Source organism: Falco biarmicus, chromosome 4, assembly GCF_023638135.1.
Source record: "Falco biarmicus isolate bFalBia1 chromosome 4, bFalBia1.pri, whole genome shotgun sequence".
NCBI lineage: Eukaryota > Metazoa > Chordata > Aves > Falconiformes > Falconidae > Falco > Falco biarmicus.
In genome coordinates, this window is record NC_079291.1 from 71,018,820 (window position 1) to 71,036,677 (window position 17,858).

The 17,858-nt window shown below is 45.9% G+C and overlaps 1 protein-coding gene across 2 annotated transcripts in view; it reads left to right on the top strand.

Annotated features, from left to right (window-relative positions):
* Positions 1–1,933: 1,933 nt before the first annotated feature.
* USP7 (ubiquitin specific peptidase 7) overlaps positions 1,934–17,858 on the top strand; it is a 75,708-nt gene continuing 59,783 nt past the window's right edge. For both annotated transcript variants that reach the window (XM_056334558.1, XM_056334559.1), the window contains exon 1: positions 1,934–2,599. In XM_056334558.1, the coding sequence (XP_056190533.1) occupies positions 2,518–2,599 (82 nt within the window). In that variant the 5' untranslated portion in view covers positions 1,934–2,517. The remainder of the gene's footprint in view (positions 2,600–17,858) is intronic.

The window sequence follows — 17,858 nt, forward strand, 5'->3', positions numbered from 1 at the left end:
AAGGATGCATCATACTGATGCATTTTGCATGTCTTCTGCTCCTCTAGAACAGTAGGTGCACACTTTTGGAAAATTAGCTACCTTAACATTAACTGAAGCTCAGAGAAGTTTCTGTAAATAAAAGAACGTTTTTAACCCGTACAATAACATTGGCTTATGGTTAACTTTAGGACTTGTTCTCTGCAGTAGTGAAATTGTTTTCCTTAGCCATTCCTTGCACACAAACCCAGTGTCCGTGGCTGAAGACTCGCATAATAACCCGTAGCCACCTTCTTGAGACACACTGGTTCGTCCTGTATTGGGGATCACTTGTGGAGAGAGGATGGAGGGATGAGTTTAAACCTGTGTATGATTTAGGAGGTTGGAATGGAAGCTGTTAGGAAAGAGCAATTGTTCTGGGAGGTAATTATAGGGAAAGATTGGCGGTGGGGAATTCAACGTTTAATTCATTAAGAAACTGAAGATACGTGCATCAGTCTCTGTCTGAAGCTCTCTCCTAGCCTCCCTCTTTTGCCCAGGGATATTGTAAACCCAGATTTAGCAGATTTGTCATGTTTTTGCCTGGGTCAAGAGCAACAAACCATGTCCAGGTTTGTAAATAATTTTTCTTCAAACAGCTTTTGAAAACTCAGAGGAACAACGGGGAAAGTCAAAATGTATTTTTGGAAAGGAAACCATCAGACTAAGTGTTTTAAAAACCAACCTTCCCACTAATATCCTCAACTTTCCTTATTTTCCTTCTTTCTAGCCCTGCAGAATTATTTTCCTCTCCTGCTGACTCCCGTGTTGCTAAGAAGGGGCCAGCTGGAGCCCAGACAGGCTGGTCTTGTCCCCCAGATCTGTTTCGACTTGCTCATTTTATAAACGAGAAAAATAAATAAACCTTTAAGTCACTTATCCACTTGCAGCCAGGCCAGCACTGTCTGCTCGGGTACATTTTCAGTCCCCTCGAGAGGCCCAGGTCTGGGTGCCCGGAGCCTTTCCCGCCAGAGACCATCCCACTGCCCATCGCCCAGGACCGGGACGTAAATACGGGATGGTTTAACGTGCCCCTGCACAGCCTTCCAACCGTGCTCTCATCCCTAAGCAAAGTCGTTTCCTTCCTCGCTCCAAGCCCAGACCGGACCAGCCGGGCGCTATGTATGCCCCCGCAGCCCTGCCTTCTCCTTCCACCGCGGGGAACCGGGAAGCCTTTCCCCAGGAGGGGCTGCGTCCCCATGCCGGGCTCCTCAGCAGCGGCGGCGGCACCCAGGCGAGGGGCAGCCTGGTTCGCAGCAGGTTTCTCTCGCCTCTTTCCACACGCCCGACCAGCTGGCCCTTTATCTGCCTGCCGGTGCCCGGGCAGAGGCCGGGGCGAGCCACGGGCAGGGCCCACCTCGGGCGGGCCGGGCGTGTGTCCGGGCGCCGGGAAGGCCCCGCCATGAGCCCCGTGCCCGGGCGCACACGCGCTGGCCTCGCCGCCCGGCCAGGATCGTGCCCGCAGCGGGCGCGGAGGCCCCCGGGGCCCAGCCGGAGCCCGGCCGGTGCCCTGTGGGGCCCGGGGACCCGGGGCCAGGCCCCGCTGTGGGGCACGACGAGGGGCCTGCGCGGCGCGGCGCTCCCCGCTGAGGCGCGGCCGGGCGCGGGGCTCCCGTCAGGCGGCGGCCGGGGCCTCGGCGCTGGGCCGACAGCAGGAGCGGGCAACTGCGGCCGGGCGCGGACCGGCGGCGGCGGCGCTCCCCGGGCTGCGCGCAGGTGGCGGCGGCCTGCGGGGAGGCCGCGGCGGCAGCGCCCGGGCCCGGCCCCTGTGGCCCCGCCCCTTCGGCCTCCTGTGGCGGCGGCGGCGGCGGCTGCTGTTCCCGGGGCGGCCGCGGCGCTGCCTCCCCCTCCCCGGCTCGCTGGGCTGCCCCTCATGCGGATGTGACATTTCACGGCGTTTACCGCAGCCGCCATTTTGAGACAGAGAGCGCTGGCGGCAGCGGAGCGGCACCAGCGCGCCGGGGCACAGGCAACGGGGGCGGCCCTCGGGCCGGGAGCAGCGAGCCGGGCGTCGGCCAGCGGCTCTGCCGGGGCGCTGGGGGGGGCGGGAGGGCAGAGGAGGGGCCCCGCGGCGCCTCCCCGACTTCGCAGCGCCGGGGACACCTCGCCGGGGGAGCGGGAAGCGCCAGGCGCCGCCGCCGGGCCCTGACTCCTGGTCTCCCGTCCCCCCCTCCCCTCCTCCCGGTCCCCTCCCCTCCGGCCCCCGGGGAAGCCGCCACCCCCGGCCGGTTCCTACTCCCCACCCCCTTCCCCCGACCGGGTGCCGCCGCCGAGATTGGGCGAATAGCGAGCAAATACGTGCGCGTCTCGCTGCCTCCGCCGGCTACCCGCTCCCTGCCCGCCGGAGCCCAGCCGCAGCCCCCCGAGGCGGGCGCCCAGTCCCGGCCGCTGCCAAGGCCCCGGCGCTCCTCCGCCCCTTCCCCTCCCGACACAGGCCTGCAGCCCCCAGCGGGAAAGGCCCAGGCCGCCGCCGCCGCCGAGACCCAGCCCCAGCCCGACATGAACCACCATCAGCAGCAGCAGCAGCACCAGAAGCCCGGGGAGCAGCAGCTGAGCGAGCCCGAGGACATGGAGATGGAAGGTAAGGCCAGGGCCGGGGCAGGCCCCCGCGCCCTCAACTCTGAGGAGTTTCCCCCACCACCCCACCACCCTCCATCGCCCCTCCGCCGTGCTGCCGGCTCCCGGGGATCCACCGGCGCCGCGTCCCCCTCGGGGAGCGCCTGTCCTCCCGCCGCGGTGAACGCGCCCGGCCCTCCCTCCCGGCGGGCAGGGCCAGGGCCGGCCGCCGCTCCCCGTCCCGTGCCCGGCCGCCGCAGCCACCGTCCCCCCTCCCAGGGCGCGGGGAGCAGCGCCGGGCGGCAGCGGGGGGACACCGGGGAAAGTTGGGGCGGTGTGGGGTCGGGGGAGGCGGCCCCGGGGGGGGCTCTGCGGGGATTTATGTCGCGGGAGGGGGAGGGTGCGGGGGACGCGCTGCTACAAAAGCAGCCCCGCTCCCCGGGGCGCGGCGTGCGGCCGAGCGCCCCGCACCCTCGGCCTGGGGGGGGGGGCCGCCGGGAGAGGAGCCGGGGGGGGCGTCGGGGCCGCGCCCCGAGGGGGGCCGCTCGGCCTGGGGGGATGGGGTCCGCCCGAAAGTAGTTGTGGTTCGGGGGGGAGGGCTTCAGCTCTGCCGCGGGGAGGGGGGACGCGGTCGGCGCGGGGGCTGCCCGGGGGCGGTGGGGCCGGGCCCGGCCCGGTGTGCCCCGCTGCTGCGGCGGGGTGGGCGGTGGGCTGCAGCCCTGCCCTGCCCGGGGCCGTGCGGGGCGGCGCGGCGGCTCGGCCCGGCCGCGCATTGTATGCAGGCAGCCACGCTGCTCGCCATTTTTAATTAACCCTCCTCCGAGGGTTATTTACAGAACCCGCTGCCGGCCGGGCCTAGCGCGGGGTCGGCGGGCAGCGCTGGCCATGTGTAGCGCCTGCACAGCCCGCGGCCCGGATCCTGCACCGTCATGCAGTTGCGCTGCTTTCGTAAAGGAGGCACTACATTTCAGGCTTGTTCCCCGCTCCCGTCCGGTGCAGTCTCTGGCGGTGCCTTTAGCTTTTTTTTGGTGGTTTGTTGTTTTTTTTTTTTTTTTGGCATTGTGTTGTTATTTTTACGCATCCTCCCCCCCACCCTCTGTGAACAACGCCTCCCGCCCGATTTCAGCGATGGAAAATTATTTTGGGCGAGTGTACGGCGGGATTTTGTTCCCTGAGGAAGGGCAGCCACACTCTGCTGCTCGTACCGATGGTATTTGACTTGGAGGTCAAAACCAACAACTACCCGAATATCATTGAAAATGCCTGGCCGTGAGGATGCCGATTTTGTTACTGCCGTTTTAATCAGCAGTGACATAAATATTCACCACCACGAGAGATTTTGCTCGGAAACGTGGCAATCGACTTAGCAAATGCACCTTTCAGCTAAATAATGGCCATTGGAATCGGGAGGAGCAAAGGTGTTTTAGTGGAAGTTTGTCACAGCGGCTGTGAGATTACACTTCAAGATTAGAAGGTCATTACATAAAGCCTTGCTTTCTTAAACGTAAATCTCCATTTCGTCAGATAATAGCTAAAACTTGTTTACTATTGGAGTGACTCGTTTTAGTTTTTAGAAAAATCTCCGATGTGGTGTTAATATACACTGTGGGACAAATACATAAAAGGAGCCGATTTAAAATATACCTCTTAACTTGTATGTGTACAAATACTAACATCTTGTGGATTATATTTTCCAGCAGTTTGTTTGATAGCCTGTAGAAATCTGCTTTTTTGCAATATCCTTTTCAAGTCCTTTAGAATATTGATTGTATTTAACGTTCTTGTTTTGATTTTTATGAGCTTGATGCTCTACCATGCTGGGAACGCTGTGAAATGCTGAACATTTTTATGCAGTTTAAAGTTGTTCTGAACTTCTCTGGACTGCATCCCCTCTGTCAGTGGGGATACAGGCATTCAGAAATCCATGTAGAAGTCCCTTTGATGGTTGTGGAAATCTTGCACTGGTGGGCTACCTCCATTGGAGGGGTGAGGAAAAAGTCTGTGTATATCAACATGGTGACACAGAGAATAGAGCGCTATCTCAGAAACCTCTCTCAGATCTGTTAGGCTGCATGCAGCTGATTCTGGGTCATACTACAAACTTGCTAATTTGTGAGAGTTTATAGAACTGTCCACTTATGCAAAAACAACCCCAAAAAAGTTCAGCTTTTGCAGGTTTTTTTGCAATACTTGATTTTTCTTGAGAAATGTTTCAAGTTTACAAGATCGCAGAGATCAGATTATTGCTAACTTTTAATAAAAGTTGACATGTGTATATATTCACTTAGTGTATAAAACAGTGTTCACCCTCTTAATGTATGGGTGTTTGAGCTTTCTTGAGATGCTTTCATGCAGTATTGAAAATACTTAATAACATGTACTTAGCTTAATTTTAACATGTACAGAACATTGTCGGGTGCCATTCTTCTGTGAGTGATCATGTTAGATTTAGGAGGTATGTGAAGAATGCAGTGGAAAATTGCACATCTTGATTTCGAATCATGTGAAGGTTTGCTTATTCTGTGTACAGCTGTACTAGATGAACAATGTTTGAGTGAAATAACCATTTCAGATGTAGTAATGAAAGTGTGGAATTACACTAGGATTAAATCAGATGTGGTATTTTGAGTGTCTGCTCTCATGTCCCTGGTTTTTTCCCTTCTCTTATGACTAATTTACTCTTCCTTGATGACCTTATGGAGACTGTGTAAACGAAAGTAGTGCTAGACAAGGCTCTCAGACTTCAGGCGGGAGGAAGACATTCCCTTTGAAAAGAAAAATTAATCTCTGCATCACGAAGAAACAACGACAGCCTCGATAAGGGGTAGGTACCCACTTAGTGGGACCAGGTGTGATGCAGGCTCACCTACTTGCAGTACTTAGCTAGAATGCTGTGGTGTTACAAATCACCTCTTTGTGTACTTAGTCTTCTGTTACCTGTGGATGTTGTTTGTAGTCAGCTTTAGCCTTACTGAGGCTTTGCAGTAGTGATATGTGGACAGGGAAACTTAAATTTATGAGAACTGTTGCAGAGGTTGCATCCCCTGGACTGAAGGCAGCCTCTTCCCTAGCTGAGGGTGCACTTGGACAAACATGGTGTTGGCTGCTGCTCATGTTCATCTCGTGCGCCATGCCAGAGGTTGGGCTAGTGCACTCCCTGTGACCATGAAGTACTTGAAATTAAAAACAAAAAGTGGGGTTTTAAAATGTAGTTTAGGTTTTTAATTTGGTTCACCATGCAGCCTGATTTAGTGTTGTATGAATGTGGTGGAGGTTTGGCATTGGGGTGGGAAGGAACAAGAAGGGCTGCCTGAGGTGGCACAGATGCTGGCGGTTATCTGGCCAAATTCTGTCACTAGCTGTGGATTTTGTGTGCACCCCTCATCCATTGCCACATAAAAGCATGTGATTCTGGCTGCTGCCGTGGCTGCCTTTGGGCCAAAACAGAGTGGGAGTGTGCGGATAAGCTGTTGGTGCCCGAGTTTTAGATAAATTAACAGTTCGGGGTGATGATTAGTAAATTATCCTGTAGAAATTCTGAAGAGTTTATTTGTATGCTAAATAAATTTAGTGGAAGGCATAAATAGTAGTTTTTCCGTACTGTGTGAGTAGGGTATGTAGGTTGCTTTATCAGGCAAAGAATTACCGCTGTTTAGTTGCTAGTGAGTTGCTCTAAAAAGTGTAATTGAATCCAATTCCTGATACTTTATGTACGTTTCCTCTGTAACGTCTTTCCACAAAGGTGTTTGCACTTCAAAGAACTTGGCTTAATACAAATCTAGGTATTTCATAAAGCTCTTTCATGGAAAGCCTCATTTGCAGCTTAGTAACTGTAAGTTTCTCTTGTTTATAGTTTGAATCTGCTTGTTTGTAGGTTCAGCCTCTGCCCATAGTTACACACATATGTGTGCTTTGCATTATGGAAGTTTCTTTTCTGAAGTAGCCAGCACAAGCTTACTAAGACAGTGTCACAGTCTGTGAAGAGTGGTGACTGGTAGTTCAGAACTTGAGTTCTCCTTGTGTCAGCTCTGCAGCCTCCCAGGCAATGCTGTCTTTTAAGTTTTTCCCTTATTGTTGCAGTTTAAAGTTGAGATTTGAATTGCAGGTGAAATGATGCAAGATATTTACGAAGAACAGGAAGAAAAAACAATAACCTGCCTGTGTATGTATGTATGTGAGAAGTTTACAATTGCACTTTCCTGTAGTTTCCATGCAATTGAAAGTTTGTGGCTTGCTGTTCTTTCCTGTTTTGCTGACTGCTGATGGAATTTACTAGATTTCTGACCCACTGTGTGATGCTGGTGTCAAGTACATAACATTTTTTTGCTTGTCTTCTGAGTGCTTACTTCCCACTTCTGTTTTGTCCTCGTTATTAATTTGCCAGGACTTAAGAATACTATAATTTGCATACATAACACAGCATTAATTTTTTTTTTGCCTGCTTCCATACCTTTCTTCTGAAGGCCCATATCCCTCTTTTTCCCTGAGCACCTTCACTGTCTTTTATATTACTTCTAGGCAGGTGGTGATAAGGTGAGGCTGTGTGTTTGAGAGGAGAATATGCCGACTAAATTCATCACACGACTCTGCCCCTTCCTCTCTCCAGCCTTGACATTTTTCTATGAAATAGATGATGCTCAAGTGAGGGGAGAGAAAAACGCTGATGCAGCAGACAACAAGCAAAATTAAGTTAATGCTGTGAGGTTATACCTAGAGTGAAGAACCAGGCCTGGTCTCTTATCCCAGTAATGATAACATTTAGTACCTCTGGAAACAGCATGCTTGGCCTTGGGAAAAGGTGTGGGTTGCATCTTTCTGAGATTGTTGCTTCATGGCAACTGAGCATCGGTGACTTTTGAAGAGTGCTGACTATGTCTGGCGTTTCTTCTGCGCATTCTTCATGAAGTGGGTGCTCAATAGGTTGTCAGTTCTAGTAAATTTTCTGTGAAGGAGAAGTGGAAATAGTGGAAAATGTGTGTAAAATTAAGAGGGAAGTGTACATAGTACGCTCTTCAGGTTGAACTATGTATATATCAGACTTCATTACTCCACTTCAGTTGTTCTGTGCTATTGACTGAATTTAGAGGTAAAATCTGCTACCTGTCATTACTAGGTACCTATGCTAAGTAAAGTATTGTTTTATGTGTTAAAGTAACATAATCCCAAACTTTAAAAAAGCAGATGGAGATAGTTGTTTGAGACTAATTGAATTGGTTTCATTGCTGCAGAATAATTTATCACAAGAAAATCTGAACAGTGCATCCAGTTTGTAGCAGTTAAACCAGTTTAGCCAGTACATCTTGCATGACATCATTTGATATTTGGGGTAAGGGTGAAAATGAACTGGTTTAGAGCTTCTGAAGCATCGAATTTTTCTTAAATGAGAATAAATTTAATTGTTTGCATTAGTTTGTGCTTTGAGGTGTTTCAGATCATTTGCTTTAGTTTAGCTTCCTATCTTGTGGCTGTAGAACGTTGATTGTGAAGGAGTAAAATATTGGGTGGCCTGCAATACAAGGCACTAGTGTCCTTTTGCCCCTCAGATACGTATGTATATTAATATATATAAAATCTCTTCTGTGCTACTTTGACATTGGTAATCAGTGTAAAGTGTCTTGGCAAGTAGAATGGAGGCTGGAGACTGGCTATCTTACTTGTCAAGTTGTTATAGATGCAGTGTTATTTTCTTAAACATTTTTTTTATTGGTCACTTAAGATAATGTATTGTGCTCCCATGGTTTTAGCATTTTAATTTGATACACTAACAAAAAGAGTAAAAGTGCACCTAATCAGTGGCAACAGCTGTAGCGTAATGTATCTCTGCATATTGTTGCAGGTGTAGACTTTTAACACATTTTAATATTTCTGCTAAACTTTTTTTTTTTTTGTCCCCGGCTTGGCTTCCTGATTGTAGTAAAATAAGCTCTGTAGGCTCAGAAACACTGAATGGAGTTCGACTTTTCAGCAAAATGAAGAACGGTCAGCTTGGAAATAATATTCTGACTTGTATTTGCATAGTTTCCTTAGAAGATTGAGATTTTGTTAACTAGAAATAATAAAGTTTCTGGAAATTAGTAGACAGATTTTTGAAAATACTGAAACTACTGAATATTTGCAGTTTGTGGAAGACAGTGTTAGTCTTTTACTGTGGTGTCTAGGAATCTTAGAGATTCTCTTCAGAATAGAAAAACATGTTTGAAGACTGTTTTATATTGGACTTAATATGCATCTAGAATAACACAGCTTGATTGTTCAGTGTAACAGCACGGGTATTTGTAAAGCAAAATCTCTTAAAAATATGGAGATTAAGACTAAAAGGTAAATTTGGATAAAACTAAAATTCCGTGATGTAATCAGTATAGTGTGTCTCGGTTTGTGTTTTTAATTGCTGTTTGGCAGCTGGTTTAAACATCACCAAAATAAGTCATTCCTGACCCATTTAATAGCGAGGATTTGAACAAAACCATCATGCTTTGTACCATGAAACATCTTAGGAGAACAGGACATTCAGCGTCTGCAAACCTGGAGTTCTCCCTAGCTGCAGCTGTAAAGCGAGCTCCAGAGTGATGCCACTCAGAGATGATGTGCCAAGAACATCCTGTTTAAATTGGGGAAGAGAAAACACTAGTACCTTATTCTTGTGTGTATGCTGGTACGTGGAGATAGATGGTCTTTGAGGCATCCTGAACATCTTGGGGTTTCCTGCATCGAAACTAGAGCCTCGACTAGAGCACTCCAAATCATATTACAAGCCAGAGGAAGATGATGTTGGATAGTGAGCTGGAATGTCCTATGAGAGAAAGTTCAAAATAGATTTGTTTTGTTAGCAGTACCACACTGTTTTGCAGCCCAGGAGAGGAGGTGAGTTTTAATACAGTCACACCTCTTTGACATTAAACATTGTAGAAGTGCTGGAAAACAGGACTTGGGGGAGCTTTCTATTTTGTATGTTAAGGGATTGAATGCACTGCAATAAACTTGATTTAAATGCAGAAATCTGTGAAAATTCTTCAGGTAATGTTTCATAACTTCCCTTTTCCTAGCGTAAATAGGAAAGGATGTGTAGGAGTATTATGGGCGTTCACCATAGCTCTAAGCTTGATCATCTGGTGATTTCACAAGGTGCTACTGTATGGATGTTCTTAAAAAAAATTGGCATCTCCAGTTGTGCATGTGTGTTTTTGTAAAGTTTTAAGGAAAATTTTGGTTTATGGCTCTGAATGTGATGTTATACAACAATTGGGTGAATTCCTGTTGAGCTGTGTTTACAAAAAGGAATAGTTATGTGTTTCCACAACAGGAGAGTTTCCTTCCCATATGTTTCAGTGAGTTATTTTCTAACATCACTGATACATTTCAGCAGAACTTTGATGGTGATTTCGATAAAAGTATGAGGGTGCAAACACCTATTTGAACTTGGTGAAGGTTTTACATTCCAACTCCATTTCAGTAGATTAATATTCTTACTGTTACATAGATGAGGGATTAGTTGTGTAAATTTGTTTCATAAAATGGTTAATTTGTGAATGAAAAACATTGAGACTTTACATCTGTTGTAATTAAGTTAATAAATGAGTTGATATATATAAACATTATTTAAGCGAAGGAAAATTAAAGAAACAGACTTCCCAGCATAAGATCAGCACATTATTCTGTGACTAGGTAGGAAATTTTCAGTGTAAAACTTGCTTCTGAGCTGTGAAAGTACTGGATAAATTGTGGACTACAGTTTGAAGCCCAGGCCATGTGATGGGCTGCACTCTGGAGCACCTTGCATGTGGCTGCCCATGCCCACGGTCCCTCGGGCTCCGGCAGTGGCTTGGGGTGCTCTGCAGGCTGGGGGACAATCTGCACCCCAGCTGAGGAAGAAGCTGCCCCTCCAGCGCTGGGGCAGGAGGGCCACCCCCTGCTGTTGCTCACCTGTGTGATTTGGCCCTCATGGTGAAATGGGTCATCCAGAGTAGGAGAAGGTAGGTGTGGGAGGGTAGGTAGGGGATGGCTTTCAGGTAGGCATTTTTAACTTGCAGTTGTTCCGCAGTTTTTCTGCTGTGCTCGACGTGGTGGTGGCAGCAGCGGGGGGTTGTGGCTTGTAGTGATACAAACATTCTGGTTTGCAGGTCTTAAGATCAGAAAGGTTGGCCACCCTGCGTCTGGGATCCTGTTCTCATATTTTACTGCTTTATTCATCAGCTGTGATGGGGACCGATACTGATGTGGTCTCCCTAGGCTGCCCCGGCCCCTGTGTGACTTGAGGAGTGTCTCTGTTGAATTGCACTTACTTAGCAATACAGTTTTTGGACAGTAACTTGTTGCATTTTTATGTCTTGATAGTCTCTGATTACTGGAAAAGAATCAAGAGATTAAAAAGTGTTTGAAAAGTGTTTGGGGAGTGGTCAGTTTCTTTTTTCTTGGTTTTTTTCTTCTTTTTTTTCCTTCCCCCTCCATCTAAAATTACATTTTGTTTTAGACAGTCAAGGAGGAGTTGGCAATCCTAGTGGTGGGGTATGGTGGCTTCTGCATCATCTTTGGTGTTTTTTCAAGAACAGAGGTCACTTCACTTGGTGGTGGGGAAGACCTTAGCATTCCCCTTTCTGCTTGTAAAGCTGGGCAGCTCTTGTGATGCAGCTGACACTCTGCTGTTGCTGTTCAGTAGTCATGAAATATGCCTCAGTTACCTATGACCAGAATATTTCTGGTAACCATAAACAGGTAACAATGTTTAGGCACAAGTTTGCGTTCACAGCCTGTCTTAATTATTCTGTTTAGATAAATGCTTGGTTTACTTCTGTTATAGATGTTAGAGCTGACTAGACTAGCAACCCGGATGCTGTTGCATGGGTTTACGGGCTTCAAGTGCTAAGACAGGATGAGATATACTTTTCTTTAAAGGAAATCTGCTTAAGCAGAGGCTGCATTGAACCCTTTTTTTATTGTTCATTAAATCAAACTAAAGGCAGTTAGATTTCCTTCTTCATTGGGAGCAGTGAGGAAGTGACCTGTTCTAAAGAATTTTTCACCTGGTTAAATGTTAGTCGCTTAATAGTATTGAGGGGTGAACCTAATTTTTGAAGAACAGTAGATACTAGTAGAAGGTTGAACACAGAGATTACTGAAATGTGTCTATAAATTATGTAAATTATATGAATTAAATAGTGGGTCAGAAGCCATGCACAAAACCTTCCTTGCTAGTAGCAATTTATAGTAGAGATGTTTCACAATTTTCTTCTGCTTTCCTTTCCCTCTTCTCATTCTTCCTGTGTGGTTTTTGTCTCCGCTGTTTCAGTCTGTTTCAGATACTTCTTGGACTTCAACCCTGCACCAAAAAAACAGTCCCCTTGAAAACTAGTATAATGCTTTGCAATATTTCTGCCATGCCACAAAGGTAGTAGCCGTAAGTTTGGAGGGTTGTTTTTTTTTTTTTGGGGGGGGGTTTCCCCTTTCTCAAAGTATCCTTACAATTGAGGAATTAAAATTAAGCAGCAGTAAAATCAAATTAAACTGTGCTAGAAATGGAAACTTATTAATAATTTTAAATAGTTTATTCTAAAAGTATAACAATTATTACCTAATCCTGGTTTCTTCAAATGTATGGCTTCAGTTACATATTGATTTTAAGATATTTTCTTGTTCTCAGCAGATTTGTCTTATTTTTTTAACCTGTTTTGTTCAGGATACTCGTGCTTTGGTTTGCAACCTGTGCCCTGAAGTGTGTGCTTCAAAGTAGGAGAGGGTTGGTGTGGGAGGGATAAGGGGTCCTTACTGGAAAGGATTCTTGGTGTTTCCTCCTGAAGGAGGGAAAGCTATGCCGCTCCTTTGCTTACCCCAGCGGAGCTCTGCTGGGGAAGCCCTATCTTCATCTTGATAATAGCACAGATTAAGGGGAAAAATAATTAGAAAGTTGCACAAAAATGAATCTCGTTTCACTTGTGTCAGTTGTCTTTCACAAGCAGCCCCATTCACCGTGACTTTGTTCTGTCCCCTCTGCTTTGCTGGAGATACGTAGTGAAACCGGTGGGTTCTGCAGCCCCTGCAGCTGCAGGAAGAGCTGAGCTGGCTCTGGCGAAGGACGGGGTGTAGGGCTGGGAGTGAGCCTGGGGACTGGGCATGTTGGTGTTGCCACTGAAGGAGCGTGTGTGGAACCGCAACATCTGTCTTCAGACTTTTAAACTTGGGATAAAACCACTTCAGCTTTATTGGTCAGTGACCTCTCTTGCTGGATTAAGAAAACATTCTAACTAATTATTTAAGACCTTTCAGTAGCCTTCAGTATAATGAACTGAGAGGTGTTAACATTAATGCAGTGAGAGACCATGGCTCAAGCGGTTCTTTTCAGTACGTTTATCTGTTGGTTGCCTTAAAAATTATGCATGCCCCACAAGTGTTTGTGTAAATCCATATTGCAAACTAATAAGGAAGATTAATCAAAATTTAGGTACTTTGTGGCACCTTTGAAGAGCAAAACTGAAGTCAGATCCAAGAAAAGTAATCGGTTGCTTCAAGTGCAGCATAGTCAAGGTCTGAACGTGAGCCATGGGAGCCTTCTTAGTGCCTCATGTGTCCAAGTGTGTAAACATACACTTTTGCTAGTAAAGTTATTCTGGTAGCACTGAATCAACACGGAACACATCTTCAAGGCTCCTTTTATTCAAGAATATTATTGTTGTTACCTAGCTTTTCTTAAATTAGTACAGTGAAAGCCCACTCGCAGTTAGCAGGTGTGTGTGCTAGACCTCTCTGGCATCAGAGGCATCAAACATTGCCCACATCCAAGAAGTGTCTCTGAACTGGTACAGTGTGAGGGGGGGGCTGTGCTGTGCAGCCGTGCAGCTGAGGGTAGTGCCCGCAAGAAAGAGGAGTCTAACCAAAAACTGAGCACACGCTGCACGGAAGGTCCTGGATTTTGGTCTGGGTACCGTACTTCATTATAGCGGATCACTTCTATATGCTGCTGGGAGCCAGAAGAGTTTGTGTCTAGTTCACTCTTAACAACACTGCTACAGAGAAGAGAAGAGTTATCTTCTAGAGCTGGCTGTTTGGGGTTTTTAGACCTCTGTGCCTCCCTTTTGCCTCCTCACTTGCACTGACATAACTGTGTGAGAGCACATGGTATATAAGATGAATGAAGGGATCTGAATTTAAAATAACTTCCTTATTTTGGGTTTATTTTTAACCTAGCTTAGTTCACATTCTCCTTTACTGTTTGACCCCTCAAACAGGTGGGTCAGCTAGACTGAGGAGGCAGGAGGGAGAGAGAACTCTTAAGCTGTTAATAACTTCTATAACTTTTGGGATTTTTAAACTTTCCCAAGACCCTTTGTTTGAAACCTGGGCCTGTCTCCCCCAGGACATGCATTAGGGGACAGGGCTGTAGCAAAGTTCCAAGAGTTGAGTGTCAGATCCAGCCTTATGGAGCTCTTAGTACCAGACACATGGTTTTACAATTACAGAAATTGAATGTTGCTCAAATGCAAACCATTTGTGGGGGTGAAACTGTTCCCATTGCAGGTCTGCTTCTGAATGTTTTCACTTGGTTGGGTGTTTGTGTTTTTGGTTTTTTTTTCTTTTTTTTTTTTTTTCCACAAGGGTATTCCTTGTAGCTAAAAATAGTCCTGCATTTTTGAACTTGAAGATACATCTGAAGGATCTTCAGCTTTCTCACCTATACTAGTAGTGGGTTACTATTTTCTGATTTAAGTACCTATTAAAATCTCCCAACAGTTACCTTGAATCATAATCTAAATGTATTTGGGGGGGGGGGGTTTTAACCTCCTGTCCAAACTAGCTTTTCTTCTGATATTTTCAGTACAGTGATGAATATTTCCAGTGCACATTCAGACCTGGAGCTGGTGCTTACTGCAGCTGTTCGATCAGCCGAGCTCTCTGGCGAGTGTAATGGTCCTAATTTAAACAGGAGCCACTGGTTTCTGGAATGTAGTTGGATTGTACAAGTTTTTAGCAGGTCTGTAAAAGAAATTTCAGAGTTAATCTGCTTCCTAATCTGGGAAGTTTACAGAAGATACCTGAAATTTCAGTCATTTTAAATTCAGCTTGAAGTATACCCATTGCTATTAGCATCATGTCCACAGGTTAGACTTAAGAATACAAAACTTAGTACCGACTGGCTTAATGCTAGACAGGGTCTAGTTAGTGTAGCTGGAGCGAAATACTGGCAGAGATTAACTGGGCTAATGTTAATTTATGATCTTTCATTTTTAATATACCCTGAAATGCATATTAACCACCTCAAATGCATGCTTTGTTAAATCAAAGGATAGGTGTACAGACAAAGTATTTGAATTTTTGGCAGGATGCAGCTTTGTAAATAGATACTTGTGTTTGTAAAGTAAGAATTTTTTTAAGTGAGTGAAATTGTTGAGTAATTTATAGGTCATTTCTACCCTAAGTACAGACAGTTGCATACTACAAAAGGCCAGTTAAACTCTCAGTGTTACAAACCCATTCTTGGTCTTAGTGTTGCACTTTTGTTTCCACATAATGCTCAGAAATTTGGGGAGGCGTTGTTAATTTGGTAACTTGCTTCTCCAGCGGGGATGCATCGCACCCCCATAGCCGTGTGGTGTGCCAGGCCAGTAAATCTGGCCACTGGCCTGTTACTGGCAGCACGATTTTCTTGGGAGCAATCTCCCAGCTGGGTGACCTGTTGCAGGGATGGCAGAAGCCTACTTTATGCCCCTGTGTTTCCTAGGTGAGGGTGCACCAAAGGCAGAGGAAAAGGTGCCTTGGGAGAACAAACTTTGAAAATAGGTCAGTATTTACAAAAGAATAATATTGCCATAGCTACTGTTCCAGTTCAGAAGAGCACCTGGAGAAGCGGGCAGCTGAGTGCCTTGTTCTTGGTTGCAGCCTTGTCTAGATGGACCTGAGTAGAGGAGAGACTGGAGTGGTATCTGCTCCTTTTCCCCTGCTGCCACTGAGAAGATGGTATGTTAACTGCCTGCCAGGCAAGGAGCAGTGCCAGTGCTCAGAATTTCTAGTGGTACACATTAACTTCAGAAGTTCAGCTTACATTCAAAACATAGCTTGTATACTTGATTACGTTGAGGTGGGCGTGCATTTTCTGGGAGCTAGAACACTTTCCTCACCCTACTATATTTCTCTCCTGTGTAAATTCACTCAGGTGTGTAACCATAGGTCATGTGTCTTGGTTGAATGTATGCAGCTGCCTCCTGGATTTACAGAGAAATTTGGGATTGTCCCTGTGATACTCATCAGCAGCAAAAGCTATTTTAAGATGCTATTTTAATGGTAGCTCAGTACCTGGACATACCTGAATAATGTGGTTTATTGCCTACCCAGATTGTTTAACGACTTGCTGTATTGTAAGATTTAGGAGAAAATACAATTTGCTGTAACTATGCCACTTGTAGTGGTGAGAAGTACCTTCTCCTTTTAAGCAACGATAATCAAATATAAGGACTAGAGTCAAGTTGTTGAAGCTGTACTGAAATGCATGTTACTGTTGTAAAAAGTTAAAGAAGCACTAGTGCAGACGGCAGTACCCAGCCTGGCAGTAACTGCTCTTCTGTGTACATCGTGTGTGTGCCGTGGTTTCCACGGATCCTTTGCATTTCTAAACAAAACTGAAAAATGCAGTTTAGTCTTGAAAATCCTTAATGACCTGGAACTCATGCTTTTGCCTGCTGTTTCTGTTTCTACCTTAAGATAAAGCATCTTGAGGGTTATGAACCTGCATAAGCAGAGATTCTGACTGTTGGGTGTTGAGAAACTGTATGGCTGGCACTTGGATTGTTGCTGGATAGATCTTGGTCTGAGATCTGGCCAAACCAAGTACACTAGTGTATGAATTAAAGTGTAGGGGTCATTTCTTTGATCCAAGATAAAATATTCATGTAAACTATTACAATAATATCAGTAATAATAAAATAATATTAAATACTGCAAATAATACCAATACTGTAATTTCTGATTTTATTCCTTGTAGAATGGAAAGTGAGAAAGCTCTATCTTGTTTGATCCTGTCTTTTGCCTGTTTGCATGCTTGTTAAAATTGACAACAGAAATCGCATGGATATTGTGCCTGTCCAGCAGGCTTTTTTATGTTCAAAACGCCATTCCTCTAAAATACTTCATATTTGTACATTAAAAAAAAAAAAAAAGGGAAAATAAGGTATAAAACTACCCCTAGAACAGCAGTTGTTACACAGAGTTAATGCAGCACAGGCCATGCTGTCCTGTAGCAGGAGTTTGTCACTTAGTGCAGCTTCTTAACTTAACTGTAGAGGGACGCCAAATTCTGCCGGAGGACTTTGGACACCAGTGTCTTGAGGTTTAGTTTGCATGTTGTGCAGATAGATGTGGGGTGCATTTATCCTTTCCTTTTCCCCAGTAGCTGGAGCTCAACATTCAAGTGGGTGTTCCCTGGACAGCTCAGCAGGGTGAGTTCAGAATCCATGTGCCTGGGAAGGAAGGTTGCAGGAATTTGAAGCGTGCTTGGACTTCAAGAATGCTGTTTTGTATTAAGTGATAGGGAATAAGCACTGTTGGCATTGTTGAAGTCCAGCCTTTGCTTGTGAAATTCATGGAGTTGGTTGCTAATATAATTCGCAGAAATGAATGAAAAAATTAAAAATCCCTCTCCACCTTGGTCCTGCGACTTTAAAAACAAATTTGGCTGTGTACACTACATCTGTTAGGCAGGTATGATGGCAGAAGCAATAGTAAGAGGTAAACCCAGGTGCCTGTAAGATATGTTGAAAGGCATTTCTTTGTTCTGGGGTCATTTATTCCGTGTCAACATTTTGAAGCAAATATTTTATTTTCAAGGAACAGAGGGTTGCATTTGCAGTGGTTTGTACAAAGAAGGAACGTGTTTTGTTTTGTTTTTTTTTTTAAATCTGTGATTGTGCAACCCAACAGTAGTGGGTGTGATATTTCTCCTGTGTGTGCAATCTGGTCCTTGTGATGGATTTTCTCTCTCCTGCCATACAGCTGCATGTGGGTTAAGTCCCAGGGCCTTGCTTTGAGAAGGGAAGTATGGGGGGATCCTACACCTTGGTAGAAATTCTCTAATAAAATCCTGGAGATCTCTAGTATCCCACAGATTATAATCTGGATGTTCAGTGAAGTCTCTTGCTTACCCAGACTGTCCAAGCCAGTGAGACAGACATCTACTCACCCTATCCCTTGTCTGTGTGTGTGTCTCTTTTCTGGTCTTGTAGGGTTTCTTTGCTCTTAAAAAGTGGGCTGAAAGTGCATCAGTAGTAACACATCCACAGGGACATTGAAATACCTGAATGTGACCA